We start from the raw sequence: 25,944 nt of genomic DNA, 5'->3' as shown, positions 1-25,944 counted from the left end.
AACTTTCTGCTTATCACTCAGTTCCTCCTAATAACCATTTCATCTGGGACATACCTGGTAAAACCAACCACTACGATGCTAGAGCATAGAGAAATGTAATTATTATTTTCATCTTAAAATTATGGAAGACTTATTTGAAGTCCTATAAAAAGCATTTGCTAAATTAGAAATTATAGGGCTGTGTAGAGAAGATGATTGGGGAAAATAAGAGAGTAAGTAGGTAGGATTAATGGGAAAATGGGACATGTACATTCATGTTACATTTTCTTTCTAAACCATGATAGCAAAAGCTAGAGCAGATATGTACCTTTTGGCATACTACAGGCATTGTCTGAATTTGTATTAGCCAGACAAACACAATCATTTTCTAACTGTGAATGTTTCTAAAATATCAGACAGGTTTAACTCACAACTCTATGGTGTAGGCCTTCAAATTTAAATTCACAAAACCTGTTATGTACAAGAATGTACGCTCTACAGAGTTGTACTGGAAGTGTAGAAATATGTTCTTGAATTAAAGAGAGTAGGAGAAGTTAAGTTTTTATAACTAAAATACTTGCTAGACTTGAGGATTACGCTTGAGGATTACAGTATTAAGCTGATTTAGGGTATTAGATCTGAAATACTAGGACATAAACCAAACATATAAGGAAAGATTTTGTCAGCACTCGTTGTTAACCAGTTTGTATTGATCTTGAGCTTCTACTTCAAACAGATTGTCTGCCTAAAATTGTGCTATAATTCAGATTTCATTACATGCTTAGACAAAGGTTTTGGAATAAACACCCTGTACGATCATGTCCTTTAAATCAGTTCATTCTTCATTGCCTGTTGCTAAGGTTGACAAGAAAAAAACCAATTGCTGCCAGTCAGTGGGAGGTGTGCAGCTCTCCTGGCAGGACAGAGCTCTGTGCCCCTGCCCCCGCGGGAGCAGCGCTGCATCTCCGTGCCCTGGCTGGGAGCAGAGGCACTGCCACTCCTTCAGGTGTGCCCGGCAGGAACCTGCTGGGACAGGCCCCAGCATCCCACACTGCTTGGGCTTGGCTCCCCTTCCCAGCGAGGAGAGGGCTGGCTTTCTGCAGGAGCGAGGGGAGCTGACTGACTGCTAGACAGCATTCCTGGGCTTCAGCACTCTGGAAGACATGAAAAATGCAGCACAAGGGATCTGAGCTGCCTTTTTTGAATGATCTGAGGTGTTGGTTGTTAGCTCATCTGTATATAAACAGGCGTTTCAGTGTTTTGATGTAATTTTTTGGTCTCTATTTTTAGTGCCTGGGAACATTACAGACATTGAATATGTGGCTATTGGGCCTGTTGGAATTAAAATAACTTCAAATATCTTTAAAGAGGCTTTCTAAAGCACTTATTTTTTTGCCATTGCAGCACATGTAGTTTTTGATCCAGTGCCTTACAGAGATTGGAAGTGTGCCATATGTTAAAGCTGCTGTTACCATTTGGTTTGATAAGCAGGAAGTCCTATTGGTCCAAGATGAATATAAGGGGATGATGTAAATGCTGTTTTCAGCCTTTTTATTAAAAAACATTTTTCTGACTTTTGTTTCAATATGGAAGATGTCCCCAGTATGTTGTTAAGGGTTCCAATTAGCTTTCCATTTAGCTTGAAGGTAAGGTTGAGGTATACTCAAAAACAGTTTGACTATAGAAGCAATATACTTCTTTTATCTCTTTAGTAATCAAATATTTATTGGTATATAGAGAACTTCAGAAAGAATAACCTAAATTTAGCTTTGTGTTAGGATTGCTCTTTATTTTACATACGTCATTATTATAAAGTTTATTCAGTAGTGTTAGAAATTATACTGAAGATGCCTGAACTCCCAGAAGAAAAGGCAGAAAGAGAAGTTTTGTTGGGTCTTTATGAACTCATTAATTTCTTCTGCATGTGACAAGCTGCTAATTCACCTCTCTGTATCAAGTTATCAAAGAAAGAGCACTTAGGGATTTCATAACCCACTCTCCTTCCAAAGATATTACCACTCTTGCTTCATTTTTGAGTCTGATGTATCAAGGCAACCTTTAGCATTCAAAATGAACAAAAAAGACCACTCTGAACACCCCAGCCTGGCTCCAGATTGGGTGCTTGGTGACAGCCAGTAGACCAGAGAAGGACAGAGGAGGACAGTTCTGTTGGAGGGATTCTGTCTCTGGGACTGCTTGGCTGCAGGAACTGTGAGAGGTTCTCCTTTCAGAGACAAAGCTCACATCCAAATTGCATTTTCCAGCAGCAGATTTTTGAAGAGAGAGCTGCCCACTGAAACTTTGCCATCACGGCTTCTAGCTATAGCAGGATTCCTCTGGAGCACATTATGGGAAATAAATTTTACAGTCCAAGCTGTATGATGTTTTCAGGCATTCACTGAGGAGGCAGATGGGATCTGTGATGCATGAGTGCCAGGTTTTGATGTTATTGCAAGTCTTATGAGAGACTGGTGCTTTCTGACAGTCCAGGTTCCACACAGTGATGCGATTATGTGAAAAGTGCATTAAAATTTTAGCTCTCCTCATGTGGAGAAAAATATGAAAAGATGTGTCATAAAGGGCACCTTATGACAATAAATATATGAAATTTCATATAAAAAGTTAAAAATCAGTTAAATATGATGATACTGAATGCAAAGTGGAAACATATTGGTGGCTGTTTAAATCTTTTCTTCAAACACTAATGATTGGAAGCAAGTGCAAATTATCTGTTTCATCTAAGCCAATAGACTAGAAACCAGAGACTTATTGTTAAGTCCAGGGAAAACATCCATTTTCAGTTATGAAAGAAAACTGCCTTAGGGTTATGCATTGGCAGGATTATTCTGTAAAGAATGTTGCACCATCTCCCACAAAAAATGCATTTTCCATTGTGTTTTCCATCTGTGTGTGCACAGTGCTCTGTGCTCTTCCACAGAATTTATCTTGCTAACTTCATTGTGCCTTCAAGTGCCTCCAAAACTTTTATGTGAAAGAGTGGTTCCTTACCTTAACTTTGGTTTAAGTATTGAAGATGGTCATGTTGATAACCTTTTGTAGTCCAAGCCCAAAATTTGGACATGGATCTTAATTTTAATAATAATTTGTCAAATGCTTACAGAAAGATGGAACCTTACCTCTTATACTTGTGTTCATAAAACAGAATGAGTGTAATAGTTGTTTTAAAACATGCACCTGTAAAAGCTTAGGTCAGCAGCAGAAGTTGTTAGGAAATGCTATTTTTTTCCTTTCATCATTCTCACCTATACATAGATTTAATAGAAAATTTGGAATAGCTCCTGCTGGAGTTTATTGTAAATGTCTGTAGACCATAATTTAAAGGTATTCCAACCTTATAGCTCCACCTCAACTAAAAATATAGGTTTAAATGCTTTTAATTAAATCAGTGTCGATGGGACTCTTGTTTTCATTATATAATAATCTGACCTATGTCCCTGGTATCTAAAAGAATACTTTTTTGTTGTTGTTGTTGTTAAAATTCTCTACTATTTTTTCCTTATATGTTTTGTTCCCTGTACTGAATGAATTTAGGATTTACATAAAATAGTTTGGATTGTTCTGGCATAGGATTTATATTGGAGGCTTTCTTGTCATTTGCTCTAATGTGATGAAGACTGTACTCCCTTGCTGCAGGACAGTGGATCAGGAATGAAGCAGTGGTCACTTGGTCAGAAAGAAATGTTGATTGATGTCCAGAAAGGAGGAGAGGAAAAAAGACCTCATGAGGTGTTTTGATCTGGTTGGAATGTGCTGCTAGAATGCAGTAAGGGGTGCATATTTTACTAGTTGTGGATAATTCCAAGGACATGTTTGATACAAGCTTTGTGTAGACAAAACAGATAAACAGATTATAATTAAGGTCTGTGGATCCTTGGAAAAGTTTGCTAATTGTATGTTTTTTCAAAGGATCAAGAACTTATCAATGTCATGAAAATTGTGCAGGGCTACTGGGAAATGTGACTTTAAAAGCAAGTTGAATTAAATATACTTGAAAGGCCTCTTTCTGATCTGCAGAGCATATTTGCAGTTCTCTGCAGCTGAAGGCCACATTGCCCCCACCCTGCAGCCTTCCATCTCATACTGTGGTGGTGACAGAAACAAAAGCTTTCCCTCTTCCTTCTGATCTCATCCTCAGTATCACTGAGATTCCTTAGTAGAAGAGCAACTTCTGTACCAGATTGGCTATGAACATATTGAATCCATCACATCAAAGAAATAGTTGTAGCATGGCGTGAAGACTCTGCTTCTTTTTAAAGTGATCTGTATGGGCAGATCTTTTGAATCCCTGTGTAATTTTACTGACTTTGATCAGAGTCCATACAGCTGAAGTTGTTTTGAACAATCAGATGTTACTGTTGTGCTGTGAAGGTTAAAGGATGGTGTTTTCCTTATTTGTTAAGACTAATGTTGCTACTTACGTGTGATATGGCAAATTAAATAAATGTTAATATTTTGGTACCTATCATCTTTAAGATCACTTCGCTTTTGATACATAGCTACCAAAAATTCTCTGGGAACATAGGTAATTACTTTTAAAACTGGTTTTGATTATCTAGAATAATTGTATGTTTGTCTAAAATGTTTTTATACAATGCTTCTCTAAACTTAAATACACACATATATTTTCTAGAATTATTTACTACTATGTGGCAGATACACAGCTGTGAGTCATTTACATGAAGGGCAGGCAGAAAATGGAATGAAAAGCTTTAATAGCAATATAGAGATGTGGTGGAAATTTATGTGCAAATGTCCTTTATTATATGATCACCACCATGTAAATATATAGCAATGAAACAACATTCCAAGGCCCAAGGTTTCATATTCAGATAGTAGAAGGAAACAATGTCATTGCTTATACAGTTTCAAGGCCGTATCCTTTTGTCTGTTTGTGTTAGGATACAGCCTTTAATTACACAATCAAATTTTCCCCCTTGGGATTCCTAGTTTTTCAGCTTGGTTGACACTTAGTGCCTCTTCTCATGGCTGTCTTAAGATGTCTCATCATAACAGTGACCTCCCTGGTGTCCCAGGGAGCTCTCTGGCCATTGCAGTGTAGCACCTTTGGTGTAGGGTTAGAGAGACTTCTGGACAGCTTTCAGCTGCCATGGGGAAGAGACTATCCTTCCTTCTCCTCATTCCCATTCCATTTGCTTCATACCCTCTCATTTCAGAAATAGTATTGGGGAAACAATGTGTTGAATGGTGAAGTAGGAAATATGAGAACGTGCCTGGGTTCCTCACAGTTCATCATCCAGGCTGGAATATTTTACCTCCAAGAGCACAGAGGTGGGTGTGACCTGACGATGTGGTGTTGGCAGTGGTGGGTTAGTTGGTGCTTTTTCCAGAGCAGCCTCCTGTCTGCAGGTCTCACAGTGTTTGCTGAAGGGTTAGGAACATAGAAGAACAGTGCATCCCCTTTCTGGCTCCCAGGAAGGAGTTGTGTATGTTTACAGAACTTTTTGCCATTGGCTGTTGTTACCTGGCTCTGTCTCAGTTTTCTCTCATTTCTCACAACTTCCTTTGGTCATAGGATGAATGCTTATTTTGAATTATGGAAACAGGAAGCCGACAAAAGAGGCTTTAATTTTTGAAAGTTAAATTAAGCATAGGCACAGATTGGAATACTTTTGCATTAATTAATATTGCAAGATTATTTTTATAGTTGAAAAGTTACTTTGAAGAAAAAACATTGTTCTTCCTAATGTCATTAGCAGTGGCAGTATTCTTCACTCTATGTCATTCCTGGGGAAGGTTAGGAAGGCAGCAGTTTGAGAACTTCCACGTGTGGCAGTATGGAAGCATCAGTTCATCAAAGATACTGTATAAGTGCTTGGAAATTGTTATGGCAGTAATGCCTGAGAAAAAGGAGAGAAATGCTTAATGTGGTGGAAGAGCTGCAGGGAGTGTCCCAAGTGCAGGGCTGGGTTCAGCCAGATGACTCACTCCTAACTGAATACTGGAAGCATTCCTCTTCATGGTTTGCTCTGAAATACATTCCCAGTTATTTGTGTGTACCTTCTCCATACACAGGAGCTGTTGTGCTCGGGTTTTTGGAACCTGAAAACAAGCCCTTTATTGATGATGAGGTCAGGACACTTCTGGGAATGGTGGCTTGGTTACCCACTGCTCCCCAGCCAGAAGGAGGTTGTCCTTCTGTTTTAATGAGTTGTGCTTTGTTTCTTTTTCTTACTTGAAAAAAAAAAAAAATTACACTGCCTGCTGTGATATTTCTTTGTGATGGGATTGGTAGACTTGAGTCAACTGCTGACTACTGTAAGAATTACTGGCAAAATGTTTCAAGACAGAAGTGTGTACATGATGGGTGTCTTCCACATGGCATCTTTGCACTGCTGCTTGTAGAGTCAGTAGATTTGTGAGCAGTGCTCCCTTTCCCATTCAAGTGGGATAAAAAATTGGCTTTTAAGGTTGTTTGGGCCTTACAGCACTTTTCTGTTAGTTTCAGTTTTTTTAAGTTGTGACACATTTTTTGTTGTAGATCAGGGAGCCTAAGTTGAAATTGGAAATAAAAGCCTCACTTAGAAATAGCAGTCAAACAAGCACCTTCATTTGCCTTCCTTTCAGTTACAGTAATATAAATAGGAGATAGCTCTGACAGGATCTTCTGTGTACAATGTAGTAGAATTTAGCTTAGCAGCCAGCTCCTTAATCACTGGATTTTCTAGAGTCTGCAGCTAATTCTGCCCTTTTTTGGTATTGCCTTTTTTATGTAATACATTAGTTTGGGAATAATACTGAGATACCAGCACTCTAGTCTGAGATTTGAAAACAGTGTTTTTAAATCAGTTGATATTTGTAACTTATGTACCCAAATGATTCCAGAAATTCAAATGAGATTCTTCAGTGGTTGTTAGACACGTTTAAAGTTGGTTTGTACAACGACATGATGAAGAAATACTGAAACTGTAGGGCATGTGTCTGGTCCTGAAAATAAACTTGAAAAGCAGAGTCCACCAATTTGAGGGAGGGGTTGTCAACAGCTGAAGACCAACCAAGTGCTAGATCAGAAAAATGTAATATCAAATCATAGCTTTCATAGTGAAGGTCCTAATCATGATGAGTCATGGTTGTTTTGATCCAGACCATAAGTTCATGGACAAAAGCATGAAAAGAAACTTCTATACATGTTCATTTTACATCCTTATTTTAAAAATGCCTTGCTTAAAGATTAGTGATTACTTTTATTGACCTACACTGATGTGTCTTTTGCTGAGTTAGTTAAAACATATCTCCAAATAATACCAAGAGAAATATGACTCTTGTGCATATGTATCTAAAATCTTGTATTAATTAATTACATAGAAGTCTATAAAAGTGCAAATGTGAACCTCTGCATATGCCTTGAGAGGTCGTATATGGTTCTTAGCTAAGCATTTAAAGGTGACTATAGTATAAAGAATAAAGATGAAATATATCCAGAGAAGGATTAATAAAATTAGTGAGTTAATAAAAGTTTTGTTAAGTTTTAGAAGGTTTTGAAACTCGGTTGATACGTGACATGTACTTTTTGTTCTATTTAAGAAAAATTGATAATTTGACAACATCCAAAGTTATTGTTTTACAAAGCAGATAGAGGGTTGATAGAAATAACACGTTTGGAGGGGAGGGAGGGATTGGAGCTGTCGTGGTCTTTTGTCATTGCAGGGGTTTTGTGCTTTCCTTTTAGTGTAGATTTACAAGCAAAAGATAGTAAAGTTGTCCTTGCTGGGAGAGGATTGGCTGTCACACACAGCATTTTACTCACTCATGCTGTTTTGAGCATCATGTTATCAGTCCATTGAGATGCTCACTTACCCTTACTAAGGAATTTGTATTATTAAATTTATAAATATTGCTGATCACCCTGACAGTAGTAACTTGCACTGTAGGACTGATTTGGCTGGAATGTTGACAGTGTTATTTTTAAATATTTGTCATTTTGATTGAAAATTAGTTCAAGATATGCCAATCTAAAATTCTTATGAAACAACTCTGCTTAAAAAAAATTTAAACATTCTTTCCTCTAAAGGCCAGGGAGGTCTCTGAGGTTACCTGGTAGCTGCACAGCTACCCACTAAACAGAAAAAGGCTGCAGAGGGGATGGTCCATCAAGGAAGAAGAAAGAAACAATCCTTTTTATCTGTGTGTTTTTCAGCTGCTGATGGGAGCAAAATGTTATCTTGAGATTTTCTGGTATCTCTTCAGCCTGCAGAATGTCAGCATTCACAGGCTTCTAAAGGGAGTGTGCCAAGGCAGCCAGAGCTGTGGAGGAATGTGTTGCTCAGGATGCCCTTGAACAGCAAAATCCCATTCCAGGGTAGAGGAGGGCCCTCTTGATGCAGGCATGTTGTTAAACCTTTGATTATACAGAAAACTAAAGAAGAGCAATCAAACTTAGGCATCAGATATCATTTGGCAAACGATGGGGGAAATGATTGCTGGTTATTTGGCAATGGGAAGGTAGCAAATGGCTGCACTCTAGTTGTACAGTTAAGGAAAATACAGCTGGGATTATAACCAAAGGGTCAGTTTCTCAAAACCTGCTACTCCTTACTACGTGCTAGGCACTGTCTTGAACTGATGCAAAACCTGCCACATTTAATATATATTTTAAAAGATAACCCAATCAAATGTAAATTTCATTCATAAAAATATGAAAGTCAAAACTACCATTTCCCTGCAGCAGTTACTCATCTGCTTACACTAGTGTCATGTTTCATATAGCTTTGTATAATGTAACAGTTTCCTTTATGATGTTGTGGCTTTCAATATGTATGTCTATATTTTGAATACATAATTTAGATGACAATTGTCATGTGTATCTTTTAATCTCCTCACCACAGAAGTCACAGCTCATATTCCACATTAGTGTTCTACGGCAATAACTTATTTTCATAGTGAAAGTTATTTTACCAAAACCAGTAGTGATGGTATTTCTTTTGACAGAACAAATTTAAATTTGATGCTATTGTGATTTGTCATGAGTTCTGTTTTATTTAAGGGGAATATCAGATATGAGCTGTGTGTTGGTTTTGATAGGTGATTTTTCACATACTTCTGTCACAGCTGAAATTCTCTCTGGCATTCTATTTTACCAGCTTTTCATTATTTCCCCTTAGCATTATGGTTATGTAAAAATGACAGTTGTTGTCTTCTAAATATGCTTTTCCTTCTTGTACGATTCTCTTGTGTCTGTCCATACTGAGAATCTGAAGTAGTGAAACATGTTGAATTTCTTTTAAATACAATTCAATAGAAGTGAATTTGTCAGTTTATTCAGCTAGTATAGATTGGGATAAATTGTATTTCAGTCTCACCTAAAAGTTTATCCAATGTTTAAGTCTTGTGTGCATTTTATATTTTGTGGTTTTAGCATAGTTAGGTCTCATTACAGTCTTTTAAGGAGTACTTTTTGCAGTATGTAAGACATGTTTAAACATAGTTCCCAAACTTGGTTTTGAAGCCAAAGTAAATGAGGTCTTGTAGCGCCACATTCCAGTGATTCTGACACCAGAAGAGTATCTGCACTAATAATTTTTTGTATTAAAGTGGCTGGATTTTTATATGCCTGCAAGAAGCAAGACTGCACTCTGACATGGAGGAACATTTCAAGGCACTAACAAATGTTTTAATGAAATCTTTTTTCCTCTCTGGGCAAATAAAAAACCCAACCAAAAAAACCTGAAAAGGCAAGATACTAATTTTGACAAAAAGTCAAATGCTACTTTACAACAGATTCAGTAAAACTAGTTTTATTTAATTTTATTAGTATTTTTATTTTGTTTCAGGTTTCCTGCTTCAGTCTGTAGAGATAATTCTGTCTTTTTGTGTATTAAGCAGTAAGAATTATGCCAAAAATTATCTGAGCACTGACACAAAACAAATCAAAACCCCAAAGTATTTTGAAATATTTGCTTAAGTGGACTTACATATGTCTTAGGTATTTGAGTGAATGTGAAACATTCAATATGCATCATATTTGCAGCCCAGTTTGCAAACTCATGAGATTTTTGTCCTGGGAAAAACAACGAAAAAACCTTGTCAAGGTGACAAACCTGATTCATACCAGGAAACTGGATTAAGGCACAGATGAGAGCTGCATCACCTTGGCCTTCTATGGCTGTACTGAACTCTCCAGATAGAGAGGAATCACCTTCTGCTGTCAGTGCCTCTTGCTACAGGGCAGGGGAAGGCTGGGAAAAGCTGCTGGTGAATATGTGCCCAGCTAGTTTTGGGCTGATCAGATCTTTTGCCATCTCTAGATTTTGAGGGGAAAAGGATGTGGGATGTTTGACAATCCAGAGTACATTTTGTTCTCATTGCTGTAATACCAATTACATTTAGTGTTGATTCTTTGAAATTTACAATTAAAGTGTCCTCATTTTGTTTGCTTTCAGATTCTTCTCATTCTTTTCATCGAGATGAGACCATCGTTATTGCCCTGGCATCTGTGTCTGTACTGGCTGTTCTCATAGCTGCTCTATTCTTTGGCTACAGGATGCTTGCAGGTAGGGATTGACAATATTTTTGGCTTTGTTTTTTTCCATTGTTTCTTTGGCTATTGCTCAAAGTTATACCTAGGTCTTCTGCTCTCCCCAGTCCCTATTATATGCTTCTACATAATGCTGCTCCTCTTTCTCCTCTGTGACATTTTATGGTGATATCCCTTATCTAACAGTCTGGAGAGAGTTATGACTTCTCTAAGATGGCATTTTGGAACCCATTTTTCTTCCACAAATCCTCTGCTCAGCACAGCTTAAGTGAGGTGGTGAACATGCTTTATAGTTATTGTCAGTGACTTCGAATTATCAAACTAGTTGTGTAGCAGGTATCTGTAGTTTGTAGCTTATCAGCACCTTCAATGCTCATTTTGCTGACTTTGAGAAGATTTTACAGGACCCCTTTTTACTTATTTCATCCTTGACTACAGTATGTAATTCTGCCAGGTCCCAGGTAAGTTAGATTTTTTTACTTGGAGCATGTCCAGAAAGGAAACTGGCTGATTTCCTTCTCACCCTCTTCCCCAGGAGACCGTAAACAAGGTTTGCACAGTATGAACATGATGGAGGCAGCAGCTTCAGAGCCCTCACTGGATCTGGATAATCTGAAGTTGTTGGAGGTAAATATTCAACTCAGTTATTAATCTTCATTTTTATTCAATATAATGCTTGTGGTCATATCGCAGATATAGTTACAGAAATGAATGTGTGAGTGCTCCTGTAATATTTTCTTCTAAATCACAGTTTCAAGAAGAAATTAAAATAAAAAAGGGGTTACTGCAGGTACATTTTGTCTAATCTTGTTATTAATATTGTTGGTATTAGCTAGAACATGTTTTACCTTGAGAACAAAAAAAAGAAACACTGGGAGGTAGTGGGGAAAATTAGAAGGTGCTATATTTCAGCATTGCATCAAAAGATCCATCTGTTTCCTTGACACTGCTTGCTTTTAGTACAGTGTCCCAATGTAGGAATTTGAAATTCTTTAGTTGCACTCTTGGAAGGTAGAATATACTGCAGATAGGGCAGTATATTTCAGTAGTAGTGCATTTCTGTGTAGTCATTCTCCGTGTGGGGCACTATCTAGCTCCATGGCAACTAGAGGCCAAGCAGAGCTTTCTGCTCAGCTTGGTGTTAGATGCATCATCATGAAACTGCAAAATGTTATGCTTCCAGTTGGTATGCTTGATGGAACATATGGAATTTTTAAAACCTTTTAGCCAGGAAAAAAATGAGTAGAACAACTGAGATGTAGAGTGGTGCAGTAGAAACCCCCCCGAGAGATGCAGACTGCAGACATGCAGTGTGAGTTGCTCTAATGGTGACAGCACTGATCAGCAAAGAATCTTGGGTGTCTTCTGCCACCAAAAAAGTACTTGAGGCAGAGTTTACAAGAGTCTAACAATGTGTACTGCAGAAGTGTGCAAAGCCCCAGATGAAAGCACTTGTCCAAGTCTGAAATTTGGTAGAGAGATCTGCTATGGTGTCTTCTGTCTGCTTCTTGTATCCTAAGGAGCTGACCCCTTACCTCCAGTCACAGGGACAACAGGACAAATGTTTTAACCTGTGCTTGCCTTTTGACATCTCTGTGGGTAGATTACATTCCAGGTTCATACCTTGAACTGACTTGTTGCTGCTTTGAAACCCAGTGATATAAAAGGACTGAGAAACAGAAAGTCTCTCCATTAAATGATATTTTATCTTTGAAAACTTTCCTGTAAGACAATTTTATAATCTTTAGAAACATTACGTTTGTTATCCCTTCTGTTTTGTATTTCTCCTCTATTTGTAAGTATTTAAAAAGTTTTAAAAATGGCTCATGAAATCCTTACAGTTTCATGTATGGGTCATTCTGAAAATTATTTAAAATAGGTACTTAAATTCTTACATAGCTGGAATTTTTTCAGCTTTAGAAATTAGGGCTCTTCCTGAAGGTGGTCCTACATTCTGGTTTAGAGTAGAGATCTCTTATTTCTTGTGCAGTTACTATAGAAATGTGAAAGACCGTTCTTGAAGACTGTCTAACATAGTGGGGGCTAGAATAAATATTCACAGGTAGTCAGGAATTAATTACTTCCTTCTGTTAAAATCTGATTACCTCTTTTGGCATCTATTTTGCACTACAAATGCATATTTTGTTACTACTAACCTGAAAGGTGCAGCTTATGAGCTAACCGAAAATGTTTCCCTTAAAGTCTATGGTTTCTGGAGTGGAATGAAATTGATCACATAAAATCTGTAAATCTTTAGTAGGCAAAAGTTGTGAGAGAATTAGCAGCACAAAACACATGTGTTTTATTGATTCTGTATATAAATGTACTGAATAGATTATTTAGATATACGTACTGGATATTCAGACTACGAATAAATTTAGTAAAGCCTATGTTGGCTTATGCTGAGGTTTCTAACTCCAAAATAGCCTCTATTGGAAGCATTCTAATTCTGGTTTTCATTACAAAATATTCACTATCTTCACTCTTCTTATAATATAAGTCAGGATAAAAGTTGGCATACAATTCTTGTAGAGTGAAAATTCAGGTTTTGTCTTTATGATTTTGTGAACTCATTATTTATATTTTTTTGCAGTTGATTGGCCGGGGACGATATGGAGCAGTGTATAAAGGCTCCCTAGATGAACATCCAGTTGCTGTGAAAGTATTTTCTTTTGCTAATCGTCAGAACTTTGTCAATGAGAGGAACATTTACAGGATTCCACTGATGGAACACGATAACATCGCCCGCTTCATTGTGGGGGATGAGAGATTCACTGCAGACGGCCGGATGGAATATTTATTGGTGATGGAATATTACCCCAATGTAAGTGCTTCAAAGAAATCAGTTGGCTTGGTTAAGAATCCTAAGAATAGCTACGTGAAAAGGATGTACTTTAGGTTTTGGTGGTGCTTCTTGCACAGTAATGTAAAAATAATCCATACAAATGACAGTTTTAATGGATCTTATTGTGGGTTACTGTAATGTCTTTTTAGACTTCCTGGTTAGTGCTGCCAAATGTTGTCTTACAAATTCCTAGCTCTGGAGTATTTGCACTTGGTTTTGGTGCAAAGTTTTTTTAGTCAATTCTGTCCTTATTCAGGGACAGAATTTGAAGAGTTGTTTTTACTTAAAAGCAATCTAATAAATTTAAAACTTCTTAATATTAAGACATTACCTCTGTCTTATGACATCGGTCAATAGCTGTAAATAGTGGGGTTTTCATAGTGAAATGTAATAGATACAAGATTGTTGTCAAACTATTTTATGGTACTATAAATCATGGTGCCTTTTTATCCTGTTATCTTCTTTAAAGCTTTCTGTGGCATGATGTAGGACATGTCTTAAGAAGGCAGCCTTACTTTCCAGAACCATATCTTCAAATCTCCTTAGCTAACTGAAAGCTTGTATTTCTCAAATTCGTGGATTAGGGTACTTCATGTTCTGTGTGCGTACACACATATACAGAAACAAAAATATTTTAAAAATACACAGTATGAATGCGAATAGCTTTCCTGAAAAATCTTAAAATGTTTATGAGGGCTATATATATGAAAATGCAAAAAATGGTGTCAAAATTTATCTTGGGCAGGGTGTTTTGCCTGTTTATGGGAAAGAGCCTTAATTATTCAATTAAATAATTTTCTTTAACAAGCTTTTTGGTCTCAAGTCAGCAAACTCATATTTCCTGAAGGGTGTGAAGGGGATGGCTGAAGCCTTATATTTTATGGAGGCAGCAGGACAATAGCTGCTTATTTGAATAGCAAAAAGGAGCAAAACAGTGCTACATAGCAGTAATGATGGCCTTTGTTAGGGTTTTTTGGGCTCTGTGTATATGCTTGTATTGAAAGTTAAATGTACCCGTGTAAATACATACCTTAAACATGGGTATGTATTTACACACTTATGCACTATATACAAACTTAAGGCAACAAAGCACAAATATAAAAAGAGTGTCTTAACTGAAACTTTTAAGTGAGAACACAATCATGTCAGCTTGTAGAGCAGGCATCTAAGAAGAGATTGCAGAAACTGGAAGTATCCATGAGAAAGGTCAGTTGTGCCCATACCAGATGGACAGTGACAAAGCATGTGATTCTGAGAAAACTGGCATATTTTCATGTAATAAAATGAAAGTTAAGTAAAATCAAATGAGTATTCTGCTTCTGGGAGGGCATAGCATAACTGTCTTCACAGATGATCAGGTTTTGCTGTTTTCTTGAATGAAAGGATTTTCAGTTGAAATGTAATTTGATTGACAATTGTGTTTGTTTACTTATGTAAACAGGCTCTGTTAATGACCTGATTAAATGTACAGATGAAGCTTATGACTTGATATTATCAGATTCCTTCCCAATGTGGTATTAAGAACAGCAAGATTAGTCTAAAATCAGTCCACTGGTTGGTTGGAAGTCATTGGAAAAAGTGCACAGCAGGTGTAATTAATGCACAGTGTGATCTGTATTTTAGTGAGCAGATGTTCTGTTGTATGTGGAGTTAACAGCAGAAAAGGAAGCCTGCTGTGGCAGCCAGGCTAGAAGGGAATTCCAGTGTTCAAACTGGAGCCATAAATCTGATTTCAATAAGGACTAAGCAATACAAGATGTGCAGATGAAATACTCCCCATCCAAAACATCATTCTCCCTCATAATACTTTCCTTCCTGAAAATAAGAACACACAAACCAGGGCATTTTTACACAGAAAATTGTTCTTGGTGTTACCTTGGTGAAAGCAAGACAGATAGGTTTGACCCAGGTTGTGTTTTTATCCAAACATGCCTTCAGACCAAAGGAAATAGGCGAGTAAAAGGAATGATATGTGTATTTATCAATCACCATGCCGTTCTGATGAGACTCTGAGGTGTAACAGGTCAGTAAGGGAGTCAGTTGTGAGGCATGATGTAGCAGGAAATACAATAGCTGCAGAATTACCTCCCCAGTAGTCACTCTTGTCCCATTAGAACAACAATTGTGTTTTTAAAACACAAATAGAATCTCTGATTGTTAAAAAATCGCTTTTATCAAAAGTTATAGTCAGAACAAATATCCTGAATTTAACTCATGTAACTCATGACTCTGACAAGATAGTCTTAAATACAAATATATGTCTCTAAATCTTGACTAAAACTTTTCCTGGTTATCATTTTAACTTCACTAAAAGCATAAAATCACAGCCTTCAGTTAGCTTAAAAAACATCTGGTGGTGGGCAGGCTCTGCAGCAAAAAGATCTTGAAGCTGGTTTAATACAGTGAATAGTTCCCAGTCACCTCATGACAACAGTCCTGTAGCCGCCATTAGAATGGGCTTCCTCTCAACCCACTAAGCCAAGAAAAAAGACCAAGCCAATGACATTTGGAGACATTTATAAGATGGCTTATATTCCTTAAAAAGCTGTAAAAAATAAAAAAATACGTGAAATTCCTGTATTTCTTGGTGTATTTCACAGCTTTTCTTAATGTATTACAGAACCTATTTGAAGTTCCTATAGCAGCATTTTAAACATTAAAAACTATTTGTGTAAACTTGCACGAGTGATGTTCAGTCTGTGCTTTCACTGAGGATGTTGCCTATTTAGGCATTCCTTGTTCTGTACAGACTAAGTCTGAAAAAGGTGCAAGACTTCCATGATTCTATTAAGAAGTGTTAAGAATTTGGTTTTAGGCTTAGCACTGGATTAAAAAAATGTCTGAGAGTTTGGTCACTTTAAATTCTAGTATCTTTTTGCCTCCATTTGAATTGTGCATGTATAATTTGAGTGTCAACTCCAGAGGAACTCATACCAAATTTTTATGAACCAAACATTCTAGAACTTACTTCACAATGATATGTATTTAGTTGCCTCTGATAAGCTATTACACATTGGTGCATCTTTAAGATTACAGACTTAAATAGGCAAAACCAGGGTAGTTTGTATAATATAATAAGTATGCCATGTTAGGCAGATTACTTGTGCTTTATGCTGGAGCATTTAGTTTGTTTAAACTAAGTATATTATCACTGGGGAATGTGCGTCAAAGCTGTCACAGTTTGCAGTGTCTGGCTTTTGATTTGGATAGCAGTCTCAGATTTTATAATATCTCAATATCATAATGGACATGCTTCCTTCTGGTTTTCTTAGGGATTTCATGACAAATCACTGGAAGATCCCCCATTTTACACATCTGACTTCACTTTCAAGAAAAGGGGAACATAACATTATTTTTTCCATGTTTCTTTGGTGCATGTGGACTCACTCCTATTTGGAATTGCCTTTGGGGTGTTTTTGTTTAGATACATAAATGGATTATAGCAAGACCTGTGAGAGATGTTAGTATTCTGTAAGTGATAATGGTCTAAAGGCCACTTTTTAGAAACCCAGGCTGTTACGTCAGCAGTTACCTTTATTCTGTTCTACAGCATGACTTGTCTAATTAATATAATTTTTTCTAGAGGCAGTCCCTGTTATTCTGTCATAAAATTCCTATTCCACTTAAAATGAAATGGCAGCACTGGAATTTAATGAAACTTCAGTCAAATACTGTGTTTTAAAATATGTGGGTAAACACATAAGCAGTTGTAGGTTTATACCTTTTAGAGGCAGTGGAGAAGGAAGTGGAAGGACTAGACTCAGCAGAAAACTGAGTCTCCAAAAGATTTTGAGCTATTCTACTGGACGATTATTTTAATCCATGTTTCTTGTTTTGTCTTTTTTTGGGGTTCTTTCTAGGGTTCTTTGTGCAAATATTTGAGTCTCCACACAAGTGACTGGGTGAGCTCTTGTCGTTTGGCTCACTCCATAACTCGGGGCTTGGCGTACCTGCACACGGAGCTGCCTCGAGGAGGTAAGGCCAGAAGGGATGCAAAGATTTCTGTCAGGTACTAGGGTCCAGCCTTTCTTTTACCCTGCTGTGATTAGGAATTGATGAATGCAAATAGAGATTGCTCAGAACTTCTGATATGTTCCCTCCTTTGGAACAACGCCGTGCTGTGGCTCGGTGACCCTTGTGTGACAGCACCGAGTCCGAGGTGGCGGAGGCAGGAGGAGGCAGAGCTGTGCAGTGCTGCTGTGCCATGGCAACAGATTGCTGGAGACCTGAAGCACTGCCTGCCTCCCTGGCAGAGGGTAAACACATGAGCTGTTGTCTGTTTTTGCAGTTCAGAAACAAATCACCAAAGCAATTTTTAGTTTGTTGTGTGAACTGTATGCTATAAAATTAAATCTTCTAATCCCACTGTAGTTTTATTTATCACATCTCTGGATTTTTGTTTGTGACTTTGGGCCTAGTCTTTGCTGTGTGCAAAAAATACTGCTGGATTTTCTGGAGCTTTATTAGAGTACTGGCTGTGACAATGTATTGATTGGGATCTTTCTATCTCTGCATGCATTCTTCACCCAGTATTTCAACAGCTGAAGTATCATAATTATAAAGTAGATATTCTAAGATCTGTGATATATCAGGCTGCAGAATATGGCCTGGCACTGAAACGTTAGGGTTTTGGCAGTAAATAAAGGGCTGGTTTCATTATATCTACATTAAGGTGCTAATGTTTGGATTAAAATTTCAAACTCTATTTCTCAAATGTTAAGCATGAGCACTAGCAAAAAATGACAGCTAAAGATGCTATTAAAAGTGCTGAAAATACCCAAATCAGTATTCCTATGTGCCATTGAAACTGCAGCTATCATCTTAACTTCATCATTTTGAGATGTGCAGACAGGTGTGTCCATTAGCAACCAGAAGATGTGTAAGCTTTCCGTCATAAAAGAGAGACAGCCACAGTCTGTGAATGCTAGGAAGGAACATGTGGAGTAGAATAAATTCCACACTAAAATGAGCTCTGTACTGCTGGCTGCTTTACTAACAAAATAAATAAGAACTAGGAGCAACTGAGATTATTCTTTGGAAAAGGTCAGATCCCTTGCAAGATGAACATAATCAGACTCTCTGGAATAATACTGTCTGCATATCTTCTTAATAAGTGCCAACAGTAATTCAATTGTAATGTAATAATTAGTGCTGCATTTGACACAGGAGTGTGGAATTGATAGAGAATATTTGGAATGGCTGTTAGGGCTGTGGCAGCAGGTCTGTGTTTAAGTGTACAATGTCTCCACTGCCAAAGTTGTGCTGAAATATCCCTTGGGAAGAAGGCTGTTGGTGAACATTAGACCTGTGCAGGGCAGTAGCCTAATATATCATATATATACAGTGAAACTCTGGATGCTAGTCAGTTTTCTCTAGATAGCTTCCTCTGGAGTTCATTGTAAAGAAGCAAAAGCATTAGCTTTCAAAAAAATAAGTTGGTTCTCTTTTCGTAATTGCTGAGCAGACATAACGAGGTTCTCCCATTTTGCCAAAGAGTAGAATTGCTCAAATAGTAACAAGCACTTGTGTGTGTCCAAACAGACCATTACAAGCCTGCGATATCCCATCGTGACTTGAACAGCCGCAATGTGCTGGTGAAGAACGATGGAACGTGTGTCATCAGCGATTTTGGACTCTCCATGAAGTTAACTGGCAACAGACTGGTACGACCGGGTGAGGAAGACAATGCAGCCATCAGTGAGGTGAGTACAAATGGTTGGATGAATGTTCAGGTGGTGCCATTTCTGTAATGGGGAGTGATTGCAGTATGGGTGAGAAGTGGCTGAAGCCTCCACAGGAAAAAACTGGTTTTACTCTCAAAATACTCATCACAAACCTGCTGTTTTGAAAGGCAGTAGATTGGCAGACTGAAGTTTCTGTGTGAGATATGAGGAGTCAGGTGGGTTTGGTTGCCATGTTCTCTGTGATTGTGTGGTACAGGTCCCTTCAGTTTTGTGCTGCAAATGCTAACTGAAGACCAAACATTCTTTGATTTTGTTTTTAATTTTTGGTTTTGGTGTTAATTTTTCTGAAATGGTGACATACCACATTCTGCATCTTCTGCTTGACATCTAATACATAAAATACTATTGTTCTAAATAAAGAGTGCCTAATAGTTCAGTGTAGTTGTTGTCTGTGCTTTTACAGAAGAACTTCGTATGTCATTCAAAGAACATGCTACACTAATCACTCTACCTTAGACAGCAAGTGCTAAATTGAAAATATCTAGTGCAGGAGAACTCCATCTAGATATTCCCATACTGAACAAAGAAACAGGGAAACTGCTGATTAAAATGCAGGGATGTGGAATAGTCCTTTGACAAAATACTGTCCTGCAAGTACTGATGAGTAAGTGCTCTAATCTAACACATGTCCTAGTGAAAATGAATAGGTATCTTCCAAGACTGTTAATAATCTTTGACTGTGGAAGCTGTAGGGTGGAACCTTGCTGACAGTCCAGGAATAGAGAACAAGTTTCCTATTCAGCAGCGTTATGATACATACCTTGATGTTTAACAGAGTAATTTGGAAAAAGAAACACTTCAGCTATATCATATTTCATTTGAGAACATTAAGTAAGGGACAAAATAAGTTTGTTTTGGTACATACAAAACAGTGACAGAGTAGGGGAAGGGTTTTGTTATGACTAGACTGGTAAGAATTTAGAAGCTGAGGACATCGATTAGGAACAAGCTGTGTTTTCCTTAACTGTAGAGAATACCAAGCAGAATAGGGAACTAAAAAACTTAATTGAATTTGGAAATGACTTGCTGATGTGAAGCTTTGATGTGGTGTTTTCCCAGGTTGGTACGATCCGCTATATGGCCCCAGAAGTGCTTGAAGGAGCAGTGAACTTGAGGGACTGTGAATCTGCTTTGAAACAAGTAGATATGTATGCGCTGGGCCTGATCTACTGGGAGATATTCATGAGATGTACCGACCTCTTCCCAGGTAACTGAGAGAACTGCAGAAAACCGAACAGTAGGAAATGGGACCAGCAACCAGAGCTGCTCCTGAGCCCGGGCTTTTGAAAGTGAGGGGAAGCGGTTCCCTGGGCTGCTTCTGCCATTGAGTCGGTGCCATCTAGTGTTCGAGGCGGTGCTTGTCAGGACGGTGCGGCTGGGGGCGAGGTGTGGTCCCTGCCCAAAGCCTCGCAATGACCTGTTCAGGCAGCCTGCAGGCCTCGTGCTAGGTGCCATTGGAGCTTTATTATTGTTATTATTACTCTCCAGAGTTATAAACATTGAGAGTTAGGCTGATAGCAAAGGCAGGGTTTCCAGTTCTGAGAACTGATAAAAGTGCTTGAAGTGTCTTTCAGAATTTTCACCATTAAAAAATGCTGTAACTTAATGTAGCCTTTAGCCAGTTGTACTTTTGTTTATGATAGGACATTGGAAATTCTCCCTACCTGTAACATAACCAAAAAGGAAGTAGGCTTAAAATTTACAGGTGAGATTGTGCCACATCCACCATCTCCTGCCCAAGCTACAGCATATAGAATTAATCTAAAATGCAGCATAGTCTCTGCAGTCAAGCAGCTGTACTTTATGTGCAGAGGCTTGTAATCTTGCTGGGCTTTCTTCTGAATGAAGTACATGAGCATGATCAGTTAGTGGTGTTTCGCAGAAAGTAAGTGTCATCTTCAGGCTCCAAGACATTCCAAATGTGCCACTGAACCAGCAAAGTCTGAGGATGCTATCCTTTGAAAGGTTGCTGAACAGCACTTAATTCATTTGCAGTTAATTCAGCTTTTTTTGGAAGTTAGACTTTGGGGAAGGTGGGGAACATCTCGATAGACAGCAACTTTGATAATGCCTTTCATCAACTGAAAGTCTTTGCTCTGCCTTTTAATCTGCGATTGATTTTTTCTTCCCTTTCTTTCTTTTTCTAACAGGGGAATCTGTGCCAGAGTACCAGATGGCTTTCCAGACTGAAGTCGGAAACCATCCCACTTTTGAAGATATGCAAGTCTTGGTGTCTAGAGAGAAGCAAAGACCAAAATTCCCAGAAGCATGGAAGGAGAACAGCCTGGTGAGAGAATATTTTCAAAGAAACAGTGATTTAACTATCTTTTAGGGTGTACTCATTTCTTAAAAGCAATTTTTTAATGTTTTGGGGTTTTTCCCTCTTTGTTAGTACTTAAGGATTGGGAACTGTTTCTACATGGACTTCTTAAAAATTAAATTCAGTTTTTAAAAGTTATTGATATGAAAGCCAGATTTCTTTTAAGGAAAAATACTATTATTGTTGTTGTTGCATGCTGCAGTGTGGTATACTGAAGATAACCTGTTACATTAATTTTAGACACTGTCTGTAGTATTGTGCATGAAGTGCCCATGTGTTCTCTGTGTGCCAAATGAGAAACACGAAGCCATTCTTTGCCTTTTGACATCTTATAAAGTAATAAAGCAGAACTAAAATAGCTGGCAAAAACATCAATACACTCTTCCAAAACTAAAATTGGTAAACATTGTAATAAACTTTTTTGAACTTGTATAGACCTCAGCATTTGCAGAGACTAAAGCTTCTAGAAATCATTTCCTTTTAACTACATAAAACATTTTATATGGCTTCATTTGATCCTCAATTTTTATTTTCAAGACTATAAACATTATAATATTGCTTGTTGTTTTGAATGAGTGTAGCTGTGGCTTAGAACCTTGCTGCTGTGGGCCAACAAGTTAGAGCAAGTCAGTTGAACTCTGGTGAGAGTCTGTGCTTGCTTTCATCTGCAGCAAAGTTCAGGCAATGTGAATCCCCTTGGCTTAGAGAGGGCTGTTTGCTGTTACAAGCAAAGTGCAGTGCAAACACTGACTGGGTTCCACTTGATACAAGGTAATGCAGCTCAATTGCAAGTATGAAAATGGCGTGTTTGGCTGTTTTTAGAAATACACTTATTGTTATTCCCATATCGAAATGATGCCTTTCAATCTTCAAGAGACTTTTTGGTGGTTGATAAGTTTGTAGCTACTGTGCAGATGAGGAGGAGCCCAAGGCCTCACCTGGTGGTTGTAAATATGCAGGAACCTGCTTTCAGGGAGAAGCATAGCCTGCAGTGGTGCACAGGCTATGGGCTATGTTATAACCCAGCTGAGAGCTTCCAAGAGGTGCTTTTATTACATGCGTTTGGCCACCCAGTCTTGGGAGCAAAGGGGGAAGAGGAAAAAAGATAAATCAGTGCCCAAAGTATATAGGAAATCAAACAACAGCTGTTTTAACTATAGCCATGTTGGCAAATGCAGTGTTGGAAGAACCAAGCTGTTCCTGAAGGCAGTTAAAACTGAAACAGTTGAAGGTTTGTTTTGTTTTGCAGACTGCCATTTTAAATGTTAATTATGTTCTAGAAAGCTGATAGACTCCAGCATTATTAGATGATCCCCATATTTAAAATGCCTAGCACATTCTTTGTGTTGTTAGTAATTTTTTTTTTCTGTATAATCAAAATGATGATCACTCCAGCTCTAAGAATTGAACTGCACCATTGCTTTAAGAGAAAAGAATAATCACAGGTGTTAAACAATTTCCTCCTCCCTATGCCAGTCTAGGATAATATCTGACTGAGCACTCTAGGGCAGATAGTGTAGAAAATGAAATTCCAGATAACCTCACTCTGGACCCACGTCCTAACCTCCTGTATCTAATGCATGGGATAAAAGACTTTCTTCCATTATTTAAAGCTCTGCTGTTATATTGGGTTATAACACCTTCATGCAAATGAATCTATGAAACAAATGCATTTGTCCTTTCCATTTGAGAAATATAAATAAAAAATAACACTTTATTTTTAATAATATTATTAAGGTACTCAAAAGATGTGAAATTCTCATTTGTGATTACCTATGCAGTCTTAATCTGCTTCTGGAAGCATCTATGTTATGTTACAGACTTTGATTAGCAGTATTGTTTTTTGCAGTATAAAGCAACAACCTGAGCATGGGATGTACATAAAATAATTAAGAGGCTTTTTACTGTGTTGAGATATTACTGTATTCTTGTCTCACTTGCCAAAGTGGGGCCACACTTGACTTCAGAGGTCAGGATATTAACAGAATGATAGAATAATGCAGATTTCTGGTCCCTTCTATCTTTTTGATGAGTGCTAGTACTTGTAAATAGTTCATTTTAGCGTAGTTATATTTCAGCCTGACATTAATAGAAAACACATAATTGTGGTAAATGTGACGCTGAAGAACTTCAGTGTTGATAACTGTCTGTACAGTCACTGCTGTCCTTTAATGACCCTTAACACATCAAAAGGAAAGGATCTGCTACAGGACAGATAGTATTAAATTAAACACTGGTTGAATTTGCTGCTGGTGAAGCCTGTAGAATCTTACGAAGAGGAAAGGCAGGATTATCCACTGACTTAGTCTAAATGGTGACAGAATCAAGTCCTAAAAGCTGAATGAAGGCATTTTATTGTGTGAGAGAAAATTGCTCCAGTACCCTATCTTGTCCTTGTCCCTGAGGGTGTTTTTAGACTCATGTCCCTCAGCTAAGGGGAGGGTATTGGCTTATCCCCTGTGTGATCTGCTGTGGGAAGGGAGATGAAAGGTTTGCTTGTGGGGGAGCTTGTCCCCACCTGTGCAGCCAGAGCTGCATCACCAAGCAGCAGCGATTGCCAGATGCAAGCGATGCCAGGAGCCCCTCCGTGGGCAAGGAGCTCTTGGCTCATACTCAGAACTAGTCCTGGCTTCCACTGCCAGAAGGGCACAAGGCAGTTCTGGCACGGAGACAGTCAGCAGGACTCACTGAATGCCTCAGTGCCCAGCTGGGATTATGCACAGTCCTCAGTGCTGGAGAGGGTAAAGCTGGGCTGTAGACGTGAGCTGTGCTGGCAAACCAGATCCTCTCCATGGCCATAGGCTGGCAGCAGGGGCCCATAAATGTCTGCCTGGCTTTTGTCCTCCAGATAAGAGTGGAAACAGAAGTGTTCAGTGCTTGTAATTTCAGTTGTTTCCTCTCCAGTTCCCTGAACATATGGTAGCACGTTTTGGAGGTCTTGAGCACTGTACAGTTCATCCCACGGTGTGATGCCAGGAACATGCCTGTGTTTCTGTTTCTCCACCTGTAAAATAAGTGAAACAAAAATCTCCTCCCATGACGCAGACAAATTCATTGATACTTACTAGACACTTGGATGTCACTATGGTAAAGACAGGGATGATGAAGTGAGCACAGCTGTTATTTGCATACAGTGCAGGGGAGCCAGGCCATCACCATTAGCAGAACTGTGAGAATAACCATGGCAGCATTTCCAGAATATCCTTAATACACAGCTCTCATAAGGCAAGGAGAGAGCAGAGCATGCATCCACCCGAGGGCTGGCTGAAGCTTGTATGGACATTGGTGAATGTAGTTTTTCCTAAGTGTCTTCCCAGTTGATGTGTGTATGTGAGGTGTGATAACATCAAATTGTGTATTGGTAGTATTAGGTTAAATTAGCTTTGAATGAAACTATGTATCTTCTGTTTCTCTCTTTCACCAGCTTGTGATTGTTTTCAGGCATGTAGAATGCTGCCATAAAACAATACATTAGAAGCACAGATTAAAGGTAAAATAACTTAAAGGGGTTTTGTCTCCTGGCAGGCTGTGAGGTCACTTAAAGAAACAATTGAAGACTGTTGGGATCAAGATGCAGAAGCTCGACTAACAGCACAGTGTGCTGAGGAGAGAATGGCAGAGCTCATGATGATTTGGGAGAGAAATAAATCAGTTAGTCCAACAGTCAATCCTATGTCAACTGCCATGCAAAATGAGAGGTAAGAAGAGAACACATTTGGGTTTAGTCAGCAGGAAATGCCCAATGCAGCACTTGGCTCGCTCCAGGACAGAAGCTACAGCTTGCTGCACCCATTAAGTGATATGCGTTATATGACCTAGTCTGCATATGAGCATGACATAATCCCAGTTGCTTTTGTTCTTAAGATCTCCTGTGTGTCCCCAGAATTCAGGCACCTTTTATGTGTACAGCTGTATTTCTCACAGAGGGGCCTTTTCAACTGAGCTTAGGCAAACTGTCTCAGCAGGCTTGCCATGATGTGAAGTGACAAAATGAATTGTCTTTAAGTACATTTGCTAAGCGATGCATCAAACTTCTATTTAAAGCGTTCTGCTAAAAACTGTGAATTTGCAGTCACTGTGAGTTCAGAAGATTACCAAGTCTCAAACCTGTAGTTTTTCAGTTAACAAATTGCAGGGCCATTGTTTAAGTCATTATTATTCTGATCCCAGCAAGAGAAGCTGCATGTTCTCTGCTTATATATGATCCAGAGGGAATGAGAATTTGCAGAGCTGAATTTTTAGTTCTTAATAGTATACTCTAGAAATCCAGATTTGAGAGAAGAATAATGTTGCTGTATATGACACTGTTCATTGTCATGGAAAAAATATTATGTTCAAATCATAGAATACCTAAATTGTCAAAATAGTTGAGTTTTCATGGGTTAGGACCTTGTGACATTTTCCCAGAATCACTTACTTGATTTAGTCTGTTGCATTTTTGTTGACCTTTTTCAGCATCGCTTCTCTACATCTAGAGCAGAACCTTAGCAGTACTTTGCCAACTGGACAAACAGCATATTGGACAAACAGAAGATTACTGTTC

At 38.3% G+C, this 25,944-nt stretch overlaps 1 protein-coding gene across 3 annotated transcripts in view; it reads left to right on the top strand.

The window, feature by feature from the left end:
- BMPR2 (bone morphogenetic protein receptor type 2) overlaps positions 1-25,944 on the top strand; it is a 105,537-nt gene that overhangs the window by 69,008 nt on the left and 10,585 nt on the right. For all 3 annotated transcript variants that reach the window (XM_021555389.3, XM_077785120.1, XM_021555386.3), the window contains exons 4-11: positions 10,398-10,508; positions 11,028-11,119; positions 13,086-13,316; positions 17,198-17,312; positions 18,879-19,039; positions 20,141-20,288; positions 21,232-21,368; positions 24,927-25,099. In XM_021555389.3, coding sequence (XP_021411064.2) covers positions 10,398-10,508; positions 11,028-11,119; positions 13,086-13,316; positions 17,198-17,312; positions 18,879-19,039; positions 20,141-20,288; positions 21,232-21,368; positions 24,927-25,099 — 1,168 coding nt within the window. The remainder of the gene's footprint in view (positions 1-10,397; positions 10,509-11,027; positions 11,120-13,085; positions 13,317-17,197; positions 17,313-18,878; positions 19,040-20,140; positions 20,289-21,231; positions 21,369-24,926; positions 25,100-25,944) is intronic.

Source organism: Lonchura striata, chromosome 8, assembly GCF_046129695.1.
Source record: "Lonchura striata isolate bLonStr1 chromosome 8, bLonStr1.mat, whole genome shotgun sequence".
In the NCBI taxonomy this organism is placed as follows: Eukaryota; Metazoa; Chordata; class Aves; order Passeriformes; family Estrildidae; genus Lonchura; species Lonchura striata.
This window is presented reverse-complemented; position numbering and strand designations above follow the sequence as displayed.